Source organism: Bufo gargarizans, chromosome 3, assembly GCF_014858855.1.
Source record: "Bufo gargarizans isolate SCDJY-AF-19 chromosome 3, ASM1485885v1, whole genome shotgun sequence".
NCBI lineage: Eukaryota > Metazoa > Chordata > Amphibia > Anura > Bufonidae > Bufo > Bufo gargarizans.
Window position 1 is genome coordinate 51,582,980 of NC_058082.1, and position 14,706 is coordinate 51,597,685.

At 41.4% G+C, this 14,706-nt stretch overlaps 1 protein-coding gene across 5 annotated transcripts in view; it reads right to left on the reverse strand.

Annotated features, from left to right (window-relative positions):
* Positions 1-4,474: 4,474 nt before the first annotated feature.
* The window catches only part of LOC122931134 (phosphatidylinositol 3,4,5-trisphosphate 3-phosphatase TPTE2-like), a 75,271-nt gene continuing 65,039 nt past the window's right edge, over positions 4,475-14,706 (reverse strand). For all 5 annotated transcript variants that reach the window (XM_044285095.1, XM_044285091.1, XM_044285094.1 and 2 more), the window contains 4 exons: positions 12,594-12,691; positions 10,562-10,657; positions 6,013-6,083; positions 4,475-5,174 (listed from right to left, as the gene is read on the reverse strand). In XM_044285095.1, coding sequence (XP_044141030.1) covers positions 5,075-5,174; positions 6,013-6,083; positions 10,562-10,657; positions 12,594-12,691 — 365 coding nt within the window. In that variant the 3' untranslated portion in view covers positions 4,475-5,074. The remainder of the gene's footprint in view (positions 5,175-6,012; positions 6,084-10,561; positions 10,658-12,593; positions 12,692-14,706) is intronic.

A 14,706-nucleotide genomic window follows, 5' to 3' on the forward strand; every position in this document is an offset into this window, starting at 1 on the left:
ACGGTCTTAAAAAGTCTAATCCATGCCTTTAGTTGATAGTTGATGGTATGTGAATGTTGTATAGTCATGAGCGGACAGGTCAAGCACTCTCAGCTTTGCCGGGCCTGGAGAATTGTTCCACTCGGGCAAGAAAAGTTTCTATATTTTTTTCTTCTCAGTGTGCCATATTTTCTCAGCCAGTTATTCTCTTGACCACTTCTTCATGTAGCTGGATACAGTAAGTAGTTAAATTCCAACAACCATTTTTAGTAATTGTGAAGCTACAATTTTGTCCCTCAGGTTTCACAGATATTCATAACTAGAGATGAACGAATTTCTCAAAAATGTGATTTGTTGGTTCGCCGAATTTTCCATTATTTGTGGCGAATCACGTTAAAAAACAGCTATTTCCTGGCTGCAAAGAGCCTGTATAGTGGTGTAGAACACTGTGCCTTGCAGAAACACACATAGGGAGTCTGCTGTGGTAATGAAACAATACTGTCAGTCAGTATGACATGCAGATGACAGGCATTGCTCTTAGAATCACTGCACACTTCACTTCTTTGGGCAGTTACGGGGCCAAAACTGACCAAATAACTCAAGTGTGAACTCAGCCTTACAGGTCAATGTTAGCGTCAGGTATAAAGAACCGTGCAGAGACCCAAGATCTTACTATAGCGTGAAAGAACGCACTCCTTCTACACCATCGTCAGCTGATTCCACATAGATTTCTACAGAACTTGTTCTATTAAATGCTTATACAAGTAAAGCCTCCCTGACAGAGTGGAGATTGTGTCAGCAGTAAGTTTGTGTTGACGTCACTGATTATTTTGCCCTTCCTCTATCTATCAGAACAATAACCCCCAAAAAACGGATCCTGTCTGTTGAGCATCCGCCTTCACTCGATCAGCATTTGCTCAGTAATCTATCAGTATTGCTAAAGCCAAAAAGGAGTGGATCCAAAACAGAGATGAATGTAATATTTGCATGTCTTCTGTGTTTTGTACCCACTCCTGTTTTTGGCTACCAAATCATAAGCCAATTCGCATGCAAAATAGGGACCATGTCATATAGGCCTTACAGCTGCTACATAGACAGGATCCGTTGTGCGTCTCATTTTTCCTTCCGTCTAACAGATCAGAAGAAGGGTCAAATAAATGATGATGTCAGCCAGGCCAAAAAGGCAAAATAGTGGCCTAGTCATAGAGGGGGGAGGGTGCAGCAGCATGAGGAGACCACAGAGTGGCACAGTGACATAGTGGTGAGGTGGCAGCCGCATGATGAGACCACAGAGTGGCCCAGCGACATAGTGGTGAGCTGGCAGCAGCATGAGGATACCACAGAGTGGCCCAGTGACAGAGTGGTGAGTTGGCAGCAGCATGAGGAGACCACAGAGTGGCCCACTGACATAGTGATGAGGTGACAGCAGCATGAGTAGACCACAGAGTAGTGATGTGACAGCAGCATGAGGAGACTACAGAGTGGCCCAGTGACATAGTGGTTAGGTGGCATCAGCATGAGACCACAGAGTGGCCCAGTGACATAGTGGTGAGGTGGCAGCAGCATGAGGAGACCACAGAATGGCCCAGTGACAGAGTGGTGAGGTGGCAGAAGCATGAGGAGACCACAGAGTGGCCCAGTGACAGAGTGGTGAGGTGGCAGAAGCATGAGGAGACCACAGAGTGGTGATGTGGCAACAACATGAGGAGACCACAGAGTTGTGATGTGGCAGCAGTATGAGGAGACCACAGAGTGGTGAGGTGGCAGCAGCATGAGGAGACAACAGAGTGGCACAGTGACATAGTGGAAAGGTGGCAGCAGCATGAGGAGATCGGCAATTAAGACATATATTTTTTCTGATTAATAAGCCCCCCCCCAAAAAAAAATATAACAATCACAATTCACCGCAGAACAGCTAATAGGACGTACGTTTATTTCCTTTTAATACACCACGTAAATGGGTGTAGTACAATGTAAATTCACTCCAGAATGGCAATTAAGACGTATTATTTTTCCTATTAATACACCCCCAAAAAAAGAAATATAACAGTCACAATTCACTGCAGAACGGCTAATAGGACATACGTTTATTTAATTTCAATACACCCCGTATATGGCTGTAGTACCTTGTAACTTCACCACAAAAGGGCAATTAAGATGTATTCTTTTTCCTATCAATACATCCCGAAAAACGAAATATAACAGTCGCAATTCACCGCAGAACGGCTAAAAGCACATACGTTTATTTCCTTTCAATACACACCGTAAATGGCTGTAGTACCTTGTAACTTCACCGCAAAACAGCAATTAAGATGTATTCTTTTTCCTATTAATACACCCCCCAAAAAAATATAACAATCATAATTCACCGCAGAAAGGCTAATAGGACGTACGTATATTTCCTTTTAATATACCAAGTAAATGGCTGTAGTACATTGTAACTTCAGTGCAGAATGGCAATTAGGACATACAGTATATTTTTTCCAATTAATAAACCCCCCCAAAAATATGACAATGATAATTCACAGCAGAATGGCTAATAGGACGTACGTATATTTCCTTTATACACCCCATAAATGGGTGTAGTATAATGTAACTTCACTGCAGATTGGCAATTAAGACATATTTTTTCTGATTAATATACCCCCCCCCCCCCCCCAAAAAAAAAGCTATAAGAAGCACAATTCACAACAGAGCAGCTAATAGGACGTATGTTTATTTTCTTTATACACCCCATAAATGGGTGTAGTACAATGTAACTTCGCCGCAGATTGGCAATTAAGACATATTTTTTACAATTAATAAGCCCCCCCCCCCCCAAAAAGAAATATAACAATCACAATTCACCGCAGAAAGGCTAATAGGATGTATGTATCTTTTCTATTATTACACCCCCTAAATGGTTGTAGTACAATGTAACTTCAGCGCTGAACGGCAATTATGACACTAAGTACACTGGGAAATGGCTGAGGCTATTTATAGGGCTGTGACATCACAGGGGCTAGATGGCTACTGATTGGCTGCATGCATGGCATTGTGGGTGATCCCTTGTTCTCAGAGTTCTTTGCTCCATGTCCTAACACGTTCAGCAGCCATTTTAGGAAAAAATGCAATTCGTTACCACGATGCGCGAGGGAATTCGGCTTCGGTGCAAATCAAATTTTTCCAACTTTTTCAACTTCAATTTGCTCATCTCTATTCATAACCCCTGCTTCTGTCTCCTCCCTATGGCCCCTTATGTTAGGCTTTATACTGCAGCTCTATAGCAACTACTTGCTGCCGTGTAGGCTGGCTGCATGCACTCTTGCGTACTGGCTGCGTTTTTCATGTTCCTGTGTATGCTGGTTGCTTGGGTGGTGCGTGCTGGCCACGGTCTTCTATAGTGTGTGAACTGTGGTCTGTGAATTGTGTGTTCCCTGTGTCTATTTAGGGTTAATGCTTACCTGAGCTTGTTTGAATATCAGGTGGGATTTAGACCTTTGTACGATATGCCTGGAGTTCAGTCTATCTCCAGGAACGCTGAGTACAGGATGCTTGCTTTCCTGACCATTATATTTGTTACTCTATCCTGACTTGTGTGGTCAGCCTGGTTATTCATCGATGTCTTATGTTCTAGTCTGTCTGTGATCGCCATGCTCTCTGTACCGCATGGGTTCCAGGCATGTTTGTATGTTTCTGTTTTGTCCTAGTCTGTCTGTGAATGCCATACTCCCTTTTACGCATGGGTTCCAGGCATGTTGGTATTGTCTTTTGGTCTTGATCTGTCGGTGAACGCCATGTTCCCTGGTTCACATGGGCTCCAGGCATGTTTATATGTCTGTCTGTGAACGCTATGCTTCCTTTTCCACATTGGTCCCAGGCATGTTGGTATGTCTGTCTGTGAACGCTATGCTTCCTTTTCCACATTGGTCCCAGGCATGTTGGTATGTCTGTCTGTGAACGCCATGCTCCCTATTTCACATGGGTTCCAGGCATGTTTGTATGTCTGTATCTGAACGCCATGATCCCTGTTCCGCATGAGTTCCAGGCGTGCTTTTATGTCTGTTCATGAAGGCCATATTTTCGGTTTTGCTTTGATTCCAGACATGCTTGTATTTCTTTGATTATTATTTTCTGATCTGTTTATGTTTGCCATGCTTTGTGTATCCTGATTTGCGTGGGTTCCTTGCTACGTGGCTCTGTCTGTGATCCTGGAGAGCACCGGAATAATGACTTTAGGGTTTGGCCCAAATTAAAACTCGTTACTTGGAACAGTTGTTATACTTCTGCCTGATCCGTATAGCCTGCTTTGCTTTAAAACCCGCGTCCTTATTAGTTGCAGTTTCTTCCTGGTATGGTCATTTCTTATTGTTTGTGCCTGGTACTTATATTTAATAAAACATTTGTTTTGGCTTTCTCAGGATTTTGTTGTTTGTTTTGTGTACACTTCTATGTTCATCAGGGTTTTTTTTGACCCCTGAACATGATACTTACGGTGAAAAACTAGAAAAATCCATTTTTTTTTGTCAAAACTATAGTGTTTTAATACAATATTGTAAAGGACATTTTCACATAAAGTTTTATATAAATACAGTCATGAAAAAAAATGATGACGAGGATGATTTTTCGAAATTACTGAAAAAAATACGTTCTTTCGAGCTGAATCAGGTGGATGGTTTAGGCCATATCCTGTTTCTTTACATTTGTTTTTGCTGTGTTTTAATCATAGAAACCTTTTCCTGTAAGTTTTATGGAAAACCACAGCAAAAAAACTAGCAAAAAAACAACAACAAATGCAGTGAAAATACGTGTGAAGTGAAAACAAAAACAGAGGCGAGGTGTACAGTAAATGCAGTCAAAAACTGCACCAAACTGCAACGAATGGTAAATGTGGTCATCATCAACACAAGCTCGAATTAGTATCTAACCAAAGCGCCTACTTAAAAAAAACAAGGCATCATTCACGCATGCATATATCTACATATTAACAGCCGTATAAAAAGTCTATAATATTACAAATAAGAACAGTATGGCACATTGATGCCTTTCAGATCCTTCAATACATATCACAGTGAGGTGCAGATTTTTGAGATGTGCCTGGAAGTCAAACGGTTTGTCAAGATTCAAAGGTTAATTCCACTGCAAACTTATCACTGTAGAGTTTTCCCGATTTCTCTTTGTGAGGATTGTCCAATTCGTTTTTAGAAAGGTAAAGCCTAAAAAAAAATAATTACAGCAATAAATACAAAGAGAAAGTTGATATAATTTTTAAATAAAGGAGCTGGCTACTGAATTCTAACTTATAGAAACGGGGCGGAAACAGCGTTGCAATCAACTTTTGCCAGTGCCTTGTGCTGACAGAAGGCTCCAGTGTAAACATAACGATCCTGCTCCCAACATGGCTGCCAATGGCACGTGACTAGATCCATCTATCAGCAGCCTCCACACTGTGTATGGATGGCATCTAGCACATGCACAGTGCCAAGCACAAATATCTTCAATTCTTCTCTGTACACCTTCCTGTAGATGTCTGTGTAGGGGCCTACACAGATATCATAGGACCCCATCGCAAAACTTTGCATGCCCCTCATGAGATTTCTGCCACATTTTTTTAAGTGGACGACTTTTTTAATAAAGAAAAAAGAGATTCCCTACCTCACACACTATACTTGACTTGGAGCAGGTGCTTTTTAAATTTGGCTCTCATTCTGGACACCATATTTTTCAATGTATTTACAACAGATAACTGGTAGAAATACATTGATAGGTCTTCCCCATACAGCTCTAAATCCCCTGCATCCCTTTATACACTATATGATATAAAAGTGACTGGCTGCAGCCACCACTAGGGGGAGCTCAGTGCATAGGAATTTATACAGTTACCCATGCAATGTAAGCGGTGCAAAATTTGTTTGCACTGAGCTACCCCTTGTGGCTACCCCATGGAAGTTGTGTGGTCTGCCTCCATGGTGGGTACACCATTGTGTCTGTGCACCATATGTGTATACCACAGGATCCTGAGATGCTCCAATACTTGCACCATGGTTTTCTTACCTGTTATTTTCTATGAATGAAGTATTGAACCAGAAGTAAAATGGACAATCATCGTAGCCCTTTGGTAAACCCTAAAGAAAGAAAAGCATACATATATAAAACTGCAGGAAATAGCTACCAGTAATGATAGTGGGGAGGGGGAGGAGGAATGGGTTAAACAGCAGGTATCAGAGCTTTCTCTAATCCAAGCCAAAACAGTGGGAATCACAGCTGTACCCCCAAAGATGACTGTTACCAGAATAAACCATTACATTAGACTGCTGCTTGACTGCTTGCAATTTGCATGTAATATGACAATTGTTTGCATGAAAGGGTTAGCATTGAAATGTGTACTGTATGCCAAAAATGATAAGCTTAACCCTCAGTTATTAATACTCATTAATTTTCTTATCATAACTAGTGTTGAGTGAATTAAACCTGATGAAGTGGAACTCGATCCGAATGTCATGAAAAATTAGATTCACTGTGAAGCCGAATTTCCTCGTGCTTCGTGGTAACGAATCGATTTTCCCTTAATAGCAGTAAAAAAATAATAATCTGATTTGCCTCATCCTTGAAATACCGTGCGTGGTGACATATGACATCACTATGCCAGCCGACATGATGACGTCATCAAGGGCCATGCAAGATTTCTAGCTAGATCTACAATCAAGATGGCTGCGGACGGCTCTTCACGATCAAAGTATGATAAGGGTAAGTATGATTTCAGAATGTTTTACAAATTTTTACACTGTTATATTGATGTCAGATGTCACGATCAGCTATGAACACGGCATCTGAAAGGTAAAATGACGAGGGGGGGACATGCAATAGCAGCTCCCTGTCACTGCACCCACTACTTACAAAGAAATGCACTTCCTGACAAAGTAATTTGTCAAAGCAAATTTATTTGTAAAATTCGGCAAAGCTGCCGAAATAATTTTCCGAAACTTGCTCATCACTAATCATAACCAATTTATCATATGTTACATATACCTTATAAAAGCCAATTGAAAACCAAGTGGAAACCAATTGGTTGATATAAGCAAATTCTTTAAACTTTGTTAGACACGGCGCAATGAGCTTCCAGTCTACAAAGTGAAGCAGGATTTCCCCCTCTAGATGTCCTGTCTATTTGTCACTTTTCTAACGAGTTAGATCACTGGCCTGAGCAGTGATGTGTCCAGTGACTGGCCTCGGCAGTGAGGTGTCCAGTGACAGGCCTCGGCAGTGAGGTGTCCAGTGACTGGCCTCGGCAGTGACGTGTCCAGTGACTGGCCTCGGCAGTGAGGTGTCCAGTGACTGGCCCCGGCAGTGACGTGTCCAGTGACTGGCCTCGGCAGTGACGTGTCCAGTGACTGGCCTCGGCAGTGACGTGTCCAGTGACTGGCCTCGGCAGTGACGTGTCCAGTGACTGGCCCCGGCAGTGACGTGTCCAGTGACTGGCCCCCGCAGTGACGTGTCCAGTGACTGGCCCCGGCAGTGACGTGTCCAGTGACTGGCCCCGGCAGTGAGGTGTCCAGTGACTGGCCTCGGCAGTGAGGTGTCCAGTGACTGGCCTCGGCAGTGAGGTGTCCAGTGACTGGCGTCGGCAGTGACGTGTCCAGTGACTGGCCTCGGCAGTGACGTGTCCAGTGACTGGCCTCGGCAGGAAGGTTACATTCGGTGACCAGAAGTGCAGTGAAGAAAAAAGGTTGATGATGGGGAATTGGCTCAAGGGCAGAACAGTCATTTTAATCTTTAAAGGATATCATGAGTTTAGAAATTACAGAAACAAATACATCATAAAATAAGTTATATAGCAAAGCATAGCTGTATAAAAATATCACATGACCTAACCCCTCAGGTGAACACAGTCACAAACATTTTTTGTTACCTTACATCACTAAAAGTGCAACACCAAGCAATCAAGAAAGCGAATGCCCCCCAAAATAGTACCAATCTAACCATCTCCTTATCCCACAAAAAAGTGAGTCCCTACCTTAGACAATCGCCCAAAAAATCAAAAAAAACGATGGCTCTCAGACTATAGAGACATTAAAACATGATTTTTTTTGTTTCAAAATTATTATGTTAAATGTAAAGAAAATAAAAAAGTTGACATATTAGGTATCGCCGCGTCCATTACAGCCTGCTCTAAAAAAATACCCCATGACCTAACCTCTCAGGTGAACACTGTAAAAAAGATCAAATAAAAACGGTGTCAAAAAAGCTATACTCACAAAAAGTGAAATACCAAGCAATCAAAAAGTCATACGCACCCCAAAATAGTATCATCTCATCCTGCAAAAAATGAGACCCTACCTAAGACAATCGCCCCAAAAATAAATAAAAATAGGGCTCTCCAAATATGGAGACTGAAACTTGATTTTTTTAAATAAAAAAATGCTGTTACTGTAAAAAACATAAATGTAAAAAAAGTATACATATTAGGTATCGTGTCCATTAGAACCTGCTGTATCACATGAACTAATCCCTCAGGTGAACACTGTAAAAATAAAAATAATTTTTTTTAAAAAGTGCGTCAAAAAAGCCATTTTTTGTCACCTAACACCACAAAAAGTGTAATAGCAAGCGATCAAAAAGTCATACACACCCAACAATAGTACTAATCAAACCATCATCTCATACCGAAAAAAATAAGCCGCTACATAAGACAGTCGCCCAAAAAATGAAAATAAACTATGGCAAAAAACAACAACTTTTTTTTCAAAAATGCTTTATTATGTAAAACTGAAACAAATAACCAAAAGAAGTAATATTTGGTATTGTCGCGTCCGTAACAACCTGCTCTATAAAAATACCACATGATCTAACCTGTCAGATGAACATTGTATATAACAAAAAATAAACATTGTGCCAAAACAGCTATTTTTTGTTACCTTGCCTCACAAAAAGTGTAATATAGAGCAACCAAAAATCACATGTACCCTAAAATAGTACCAACAGAACTGCCACCTTATCCCGTAGTTTTCAAAATGGGGTCTTTTTTTGGAGTTTCTACTCTAGGGGGGCATCAGGGGGTCTTCAAATGTGACATGGCAGCTTAAAATTAAGCCAGTGAAATCTGCCTTCCAAAAACCATATGGCGTTCCTTTCCTTCTGCGCAATGGTGTGTGCCCATACAGCAGTTTACGACCACATATGGGGTGTTTCTGTAAACTACAGAATCAGGACAATAAATATTGAGTTTTGTTTGGCTGTTAACCCTTGCTTTGTTACTGGAAAAAATTGATTAAAATGGAAAATCTGCCAAAAAAGTGAAATTCTGAAATTTCACCTATATTTTCCATTAATTCTTGTGGAACACCTAAAGGGTTAACAAAGTTAGTAAAATCAGTTTTGAATACCTTGAGGGTGTAGTTTCTAAAATGGGGTCATTTTTGGGTGGTTTCTATTATGTAAGCCTCACAAAGTGACTTCAGACCTGAACTGGTCCTTAAAAAGTGGGTTTTGGAAATTTGGAAAAATTTCAAGATTTGCTTCTAATCTTCTAAGCCTTCTAACGTCCCCAACAAATAAAATAGCATTCACAAAATGATCCAAACATAAAGTAGACATATGGGGAATGTAAAGTAATAACTATTTTTGGAGTTAATAATATCTATTATAAAAGTAGAGAAATTGAAATTTGTAAATTAGCAAATTTTTCCAAATTTTGGCAAATTTGGTATTTTTTTATAAATTAAAATGAAATATTTTGACTCAATTTTACCACTGTCATGAAGTACAATATGTGACAAGAAAACAATCTCAGAATGGCCTGGATAAGTAAAAGCTTTTTAAAGTTATTACCACATACAGTGACACGTCAGATTTGCTAAAAATGGCCCAACAAAAGCGTCATTTTAACCTACATTCCCATGACAAGAAAAAAAAAAAGCTGTTAAAAATTGATACCCTGTTATGTTTATCAAGCCCATTTTGCATCCATTTTCTGGCTGCCTATCCATTTTTAATGACTGTTAAAACTGGACATTAAAAACAGATGGATTTAATTGGCCTTTTTTTATATCCCTACCTCTGCAGTGCCCTCAGTATACATAATGCCCCCCATAGTGCCCCCTTGACATCAAATGGCCTCCATGGTGCCCCTCAGTGTAAATACATGTAATGTCCCCCATGTGAATAGCCCTATAGACTGCAATGGTTCTAAAAACCATTGTATAAAGGCCAATTAAAAAAATGCTGCCACACAGCCATTTTTACATTCATTTGAATAAGGCTTTAGCAGGATCAACCCCGTCAGGCAATATGTTTAATAGAGTTATTCCTGCTGATAGGTGCTCTTTACTAACCATAGTTTAACAAATTGTTTTCAGTACTAAACAAAAAAAATAAAAAATTAGCCCAGAGATATTAACATTGCTGCCACCTGCTGCTTTACATAAAAAGACGTACATATGTAAAGATACAAATAAAATCATACATCCTATACTGTATATAATTGTTTGGTGCCCTTCTATAAATGTATACATTAGTGTAATGATAAGGTGGGTTTCCATACAGCTTATCAATGGCAGTGTAAAAAAAAGTACAAAATGGAAGCTATATAGCTGAATATACTTACAGCACTAGATTCAAATCTGACTTTGACATCTCCGGAGATGTAGGGGCACTCTTCTAAGCTGATTACCACTGAATTGTTTCCAGCATCAAAGAACATCTGAGGTAAAAACAAAAAAAATCATAGAAAAAACATCTTAAAGGGTTTAGATATTGATGGTCTGTCCTGAGGATAGGTCATCAATATCAGATTGATGGGGGTCCGACACTAAACACCTCCACGAATCAGCTGTTTTCGCAGTGGCCAAGAAGCTAAACAGTGAATGGAGCCAGAAGCAGAAACCTCCATCCACTTGTAATGCCCCAGAGTGCCGTTACCACCTTTGCAGCCTGCTACTATCTCTACTATCTCCTATGGTTAACCTAACATCATCCTATATATTAATTTCTAGTTCCTGCAAAATGTGTATTCATATTTCTTGTTCTGTAACTGTTCAAGTGTAATATGCCTTGTTCACCAGCAGATGGTGGCATAAATGGCAGAGCTATTTTACCTAGAATGGAACCCTTCTTTCCATTCTAGATCTCTCTAAGAGAGCGAGGGACTAGTTGGTGAGGAGTTAGTTCAGAGTACCCCCTGCTAAGGGAAGGAAGCAGGAGCCTGTAGCTGCTGGACGTGGCCTTGCCGAGGCCAGTTGGAGCACCTTCAGCTCAGCTGGACACAGAGGCCAAAGCTGGATGCCTCTGAAGCCAGGAGTAAAGTTTTCCCTGGATAAAGTTAATGACAGACCAAACCAGAGAAAGTGAAGTACAGCATAAAGAAAAAGCTAGGTTCCATAGCTATCCTGTTAGCACAGCAGAGCCGAAGAGCAACAGATGTAGCAGAGAGGAGTTTGCCTGCCACAGTTAATGCCAAAGCCTGCTGGAAACCAAGACAAAGTTTGAAGACTGTTTCTGATAAACGTTTATTCAAGTAAAGCTGCTGTTCAACTATATACAAAGTCTGGACTCAATTTATTTCATCATCCCCTTTGTCAATTATTCCTTTTCTGCATTGGAGCCAACCCCTGGGGTTCCAGCGTATCCAGGTAGGAGCACCGTGACATGTGCACCACCATTAAGGGACATTTAGGCTACCCTACACCACTCTGGCATTCCTACCACCATCTACTACATCACTAAAAAGGGGCCCTGTGCCCTTGTTGCTTCACTGCAACTGGTGTCTATACAAGACAGGTAATTTTTTTCCCTCTTAACGGGACCCCTAGCGACGGGCGCTTCTGCAGCACACTGTGTAGTGGCCAAGCCAGGGTACTGCAGCAGAGCCCTATTCCAAGTGAATGGGAGCTGAGCTGTGGAAACTAAATAGTGGACAGAGACTTCCATCCACTGTATGGTTTCCAATGCCAGTAAGCTGCCTTAAACAGCTGATCAGTGGCAGTGTCAGGTGTTGGACAGCCACCGATTTGATATTGATGACCTACCCTTAGAATAGACCATCTATATCTAAGTCCTAGAAAACCCCTTTAATAAATCCCCTATCACTACTTTGTATTATGCCATCATCACAGCCCTCTGACATAATCACACACTCTTCTTCATTCTAGTATTCTCTCTATCCTACCATCAGTCGCTGCTCTCCACCATAATCTTTAACTGCACTCTAACCTACAGTCCCTCACTCCTCTCCATTGTGTCAGTGCTCTCTACTCTACCATCAGTCATTGCTCTCCAGCATAGTCTTTCACTGCACTCTAAGCTAAGTTCCTTACTCCTCTCCATAGTGCCAGTGCCCTCTTCTCTTGTATCAGTCGCTGCTCTCCACCATAGTCTTTCATTGCACTGTAACCTACAGTCCCTCATGCCTCACCACTCTAATATGTCACTGCTCTCTACCCTACCGTCTATCACTGCTTCCCAGTCCTCACTATAGTCTATAACTGCACTCAACCTACAATCTCTCACTCCTCTCCATTGTGTCAGTGCTCTCCACTGTACCTTATCACTGCTCTCCATCATAGTCTTTCACTGCTCTAACCTATCATCAGTCACCTCTCTTCACAATCCAGTTTATTCTTCCACCACTTCATACATACCTTGCACTTTTCTTGAGTCTCACAAACGCACTGGAATACCAATTCTTTCTTAACTATTATCTGGACCTTCATATCACTCCCATTGCTTTTTCCTACGCCTATAAAATAAATGAATAATTTAAGGATGTCAGACATGAACAAAACCAAGCACAACAAATTCAGAATGGTACTGTTATATGTACATATTCAGGTAGTTTGAAGAGGTCTATGAAAAGTAGACCGGTTTACTAACACCATAGAAGATTTAGTCTAAAAATGTGCCAGACTTATCACAGTGACTAATGCTGGATGATAAATTTGGGGTTTCTTTAGACTATTATACCACTTATTAGGCTACTTTCACACTAGCAGCACGGACCTCTGGCAGGCTGTTCCATCGGGTGAACAGCCTACCGGATCCGTCATGCCGCTAGTGACCGTGTGCCTCCGGACTGCTGCTCTGTCCCCATTGACTATAATGGGGCGGGGGCGGAGTTTCAGCGAGGCACGGCAGCGTACGGCGAGAAGCTGCCGGAATAAATGTCGGACATGTCGTAGTTTTATTCCGGCAGCCTCTTGCCGTGCCTCGCCGGAACTCCGCCCCCACCCCCACCCCCATTATAGTCAATGGGGTTGGAGCGGCAGTCCGGAGGCACACGGTCACTAGCGGCAGGACGGATCCGGCAGGCTGTTCACCCGACGGAACAGCCTGCCAGAGGCCCGTCCTGCTAGTGTGAAAGTAGCCTGTTGGGTTGGCTTATTAGGTGGCACAGTGTTTTGGCACTTGTTGTCGCATTTACTATCTCCCTATGCCAATTTTCTGGTGAAAAAAGTCAAAAGCCCCGTGTTTGCAACTTTTTGATCGCCATTGCGGCAAAATATATCCGTAAGTGGTTTTTGTATGCCACCCTCACCAGTTTCCAAAAAGAGGACATGGGAAGGCAGGGAGGGTCTGGACAAGGGGGCCCAGCACATATATTTCCATTTACACCAGTTGAGAACTTCTGAGAGCTGCAGTAGATTTCAGTGTAGGTGCACACAGGGGTGCACTTAATTTATGACGATGCCTGTGCCAGTCTTAATAAATCTTTCCCAAAGTGATTTGGCACACATAGGGGGAGATTTATAAAGACTGACACAATCTATGCTAGTTTTGATAACCCCTGTGCTGCCAGAGGAGGTGCCTAATTTATGATGAGCCATAAAAATGGCGCACGGATAAATCTCCTGCATTGTCGCATTTTAAGTCGCACCCCTTTCCAGCAAGCATTGTCCCTTTTTAGGGAGCCAAAACAGTATCTAAAATATTAAATGTGGTACAAAGCATATACACCGTTTTTGTTGAAAATTGAGCCAGAAGTCTGGTGCATTTTGATCAGAAAATCTGCTCAACTAATGTTGAGCAGCATCGGACTGGTCCACCATCGCCCCGGAGGATGCTCCGGTGGGCCCTCTGATCCTTTCACATCCTCCTGCCTGCCCTGTCCATTGATAGAGCTGTCAGAGCTGCAATTTAGTTATATTTGCATAGTAACAGAGACGAGAGAACCTAATGCAGTTGTCATATGTGAAGATACCTTAGAGACTGCAAATCATTCAGTATATTATGGTGTGAATAGCAATAACATTGTTTAATAAATAAAATCAAAATTAGGGCGAGCACTCACCACTTGGCACCAGTTGGTTATGAATAAAATATTTATTAAATCACAAAGATAACGCGTATATTCAAAATGTATACTAAAAACTTCAAATGGAATAAAATGAAATAAAATAACAATTCACATGTATAAGAAACTGTTACTAAAATACGGAGTCACTGATATATACAATCTGGGCAGTTAATGATAAATTTGCATATCAAATTTCCATATGCGCTTTAGATAGTTCATAAATGTCGCTCCAAAGTTGGTAATGAGCGAATAGGTCAGGTCGTGCAAATGTATCCAATCTGAGTGATTAGTAGCAAACAATGCGCCTCAATTTTCATGCGCAACTCAGAACAGTTCACGGATATCGCTCCAATAATAAGCGGGCGGATCAAACAGTTCCTATGTGGACACGTACTCTGGTGTCTTAGATAACGATGGTTTAATCAAGTACCGTGTCAACTTAGCAGGATACAGTTGTAATG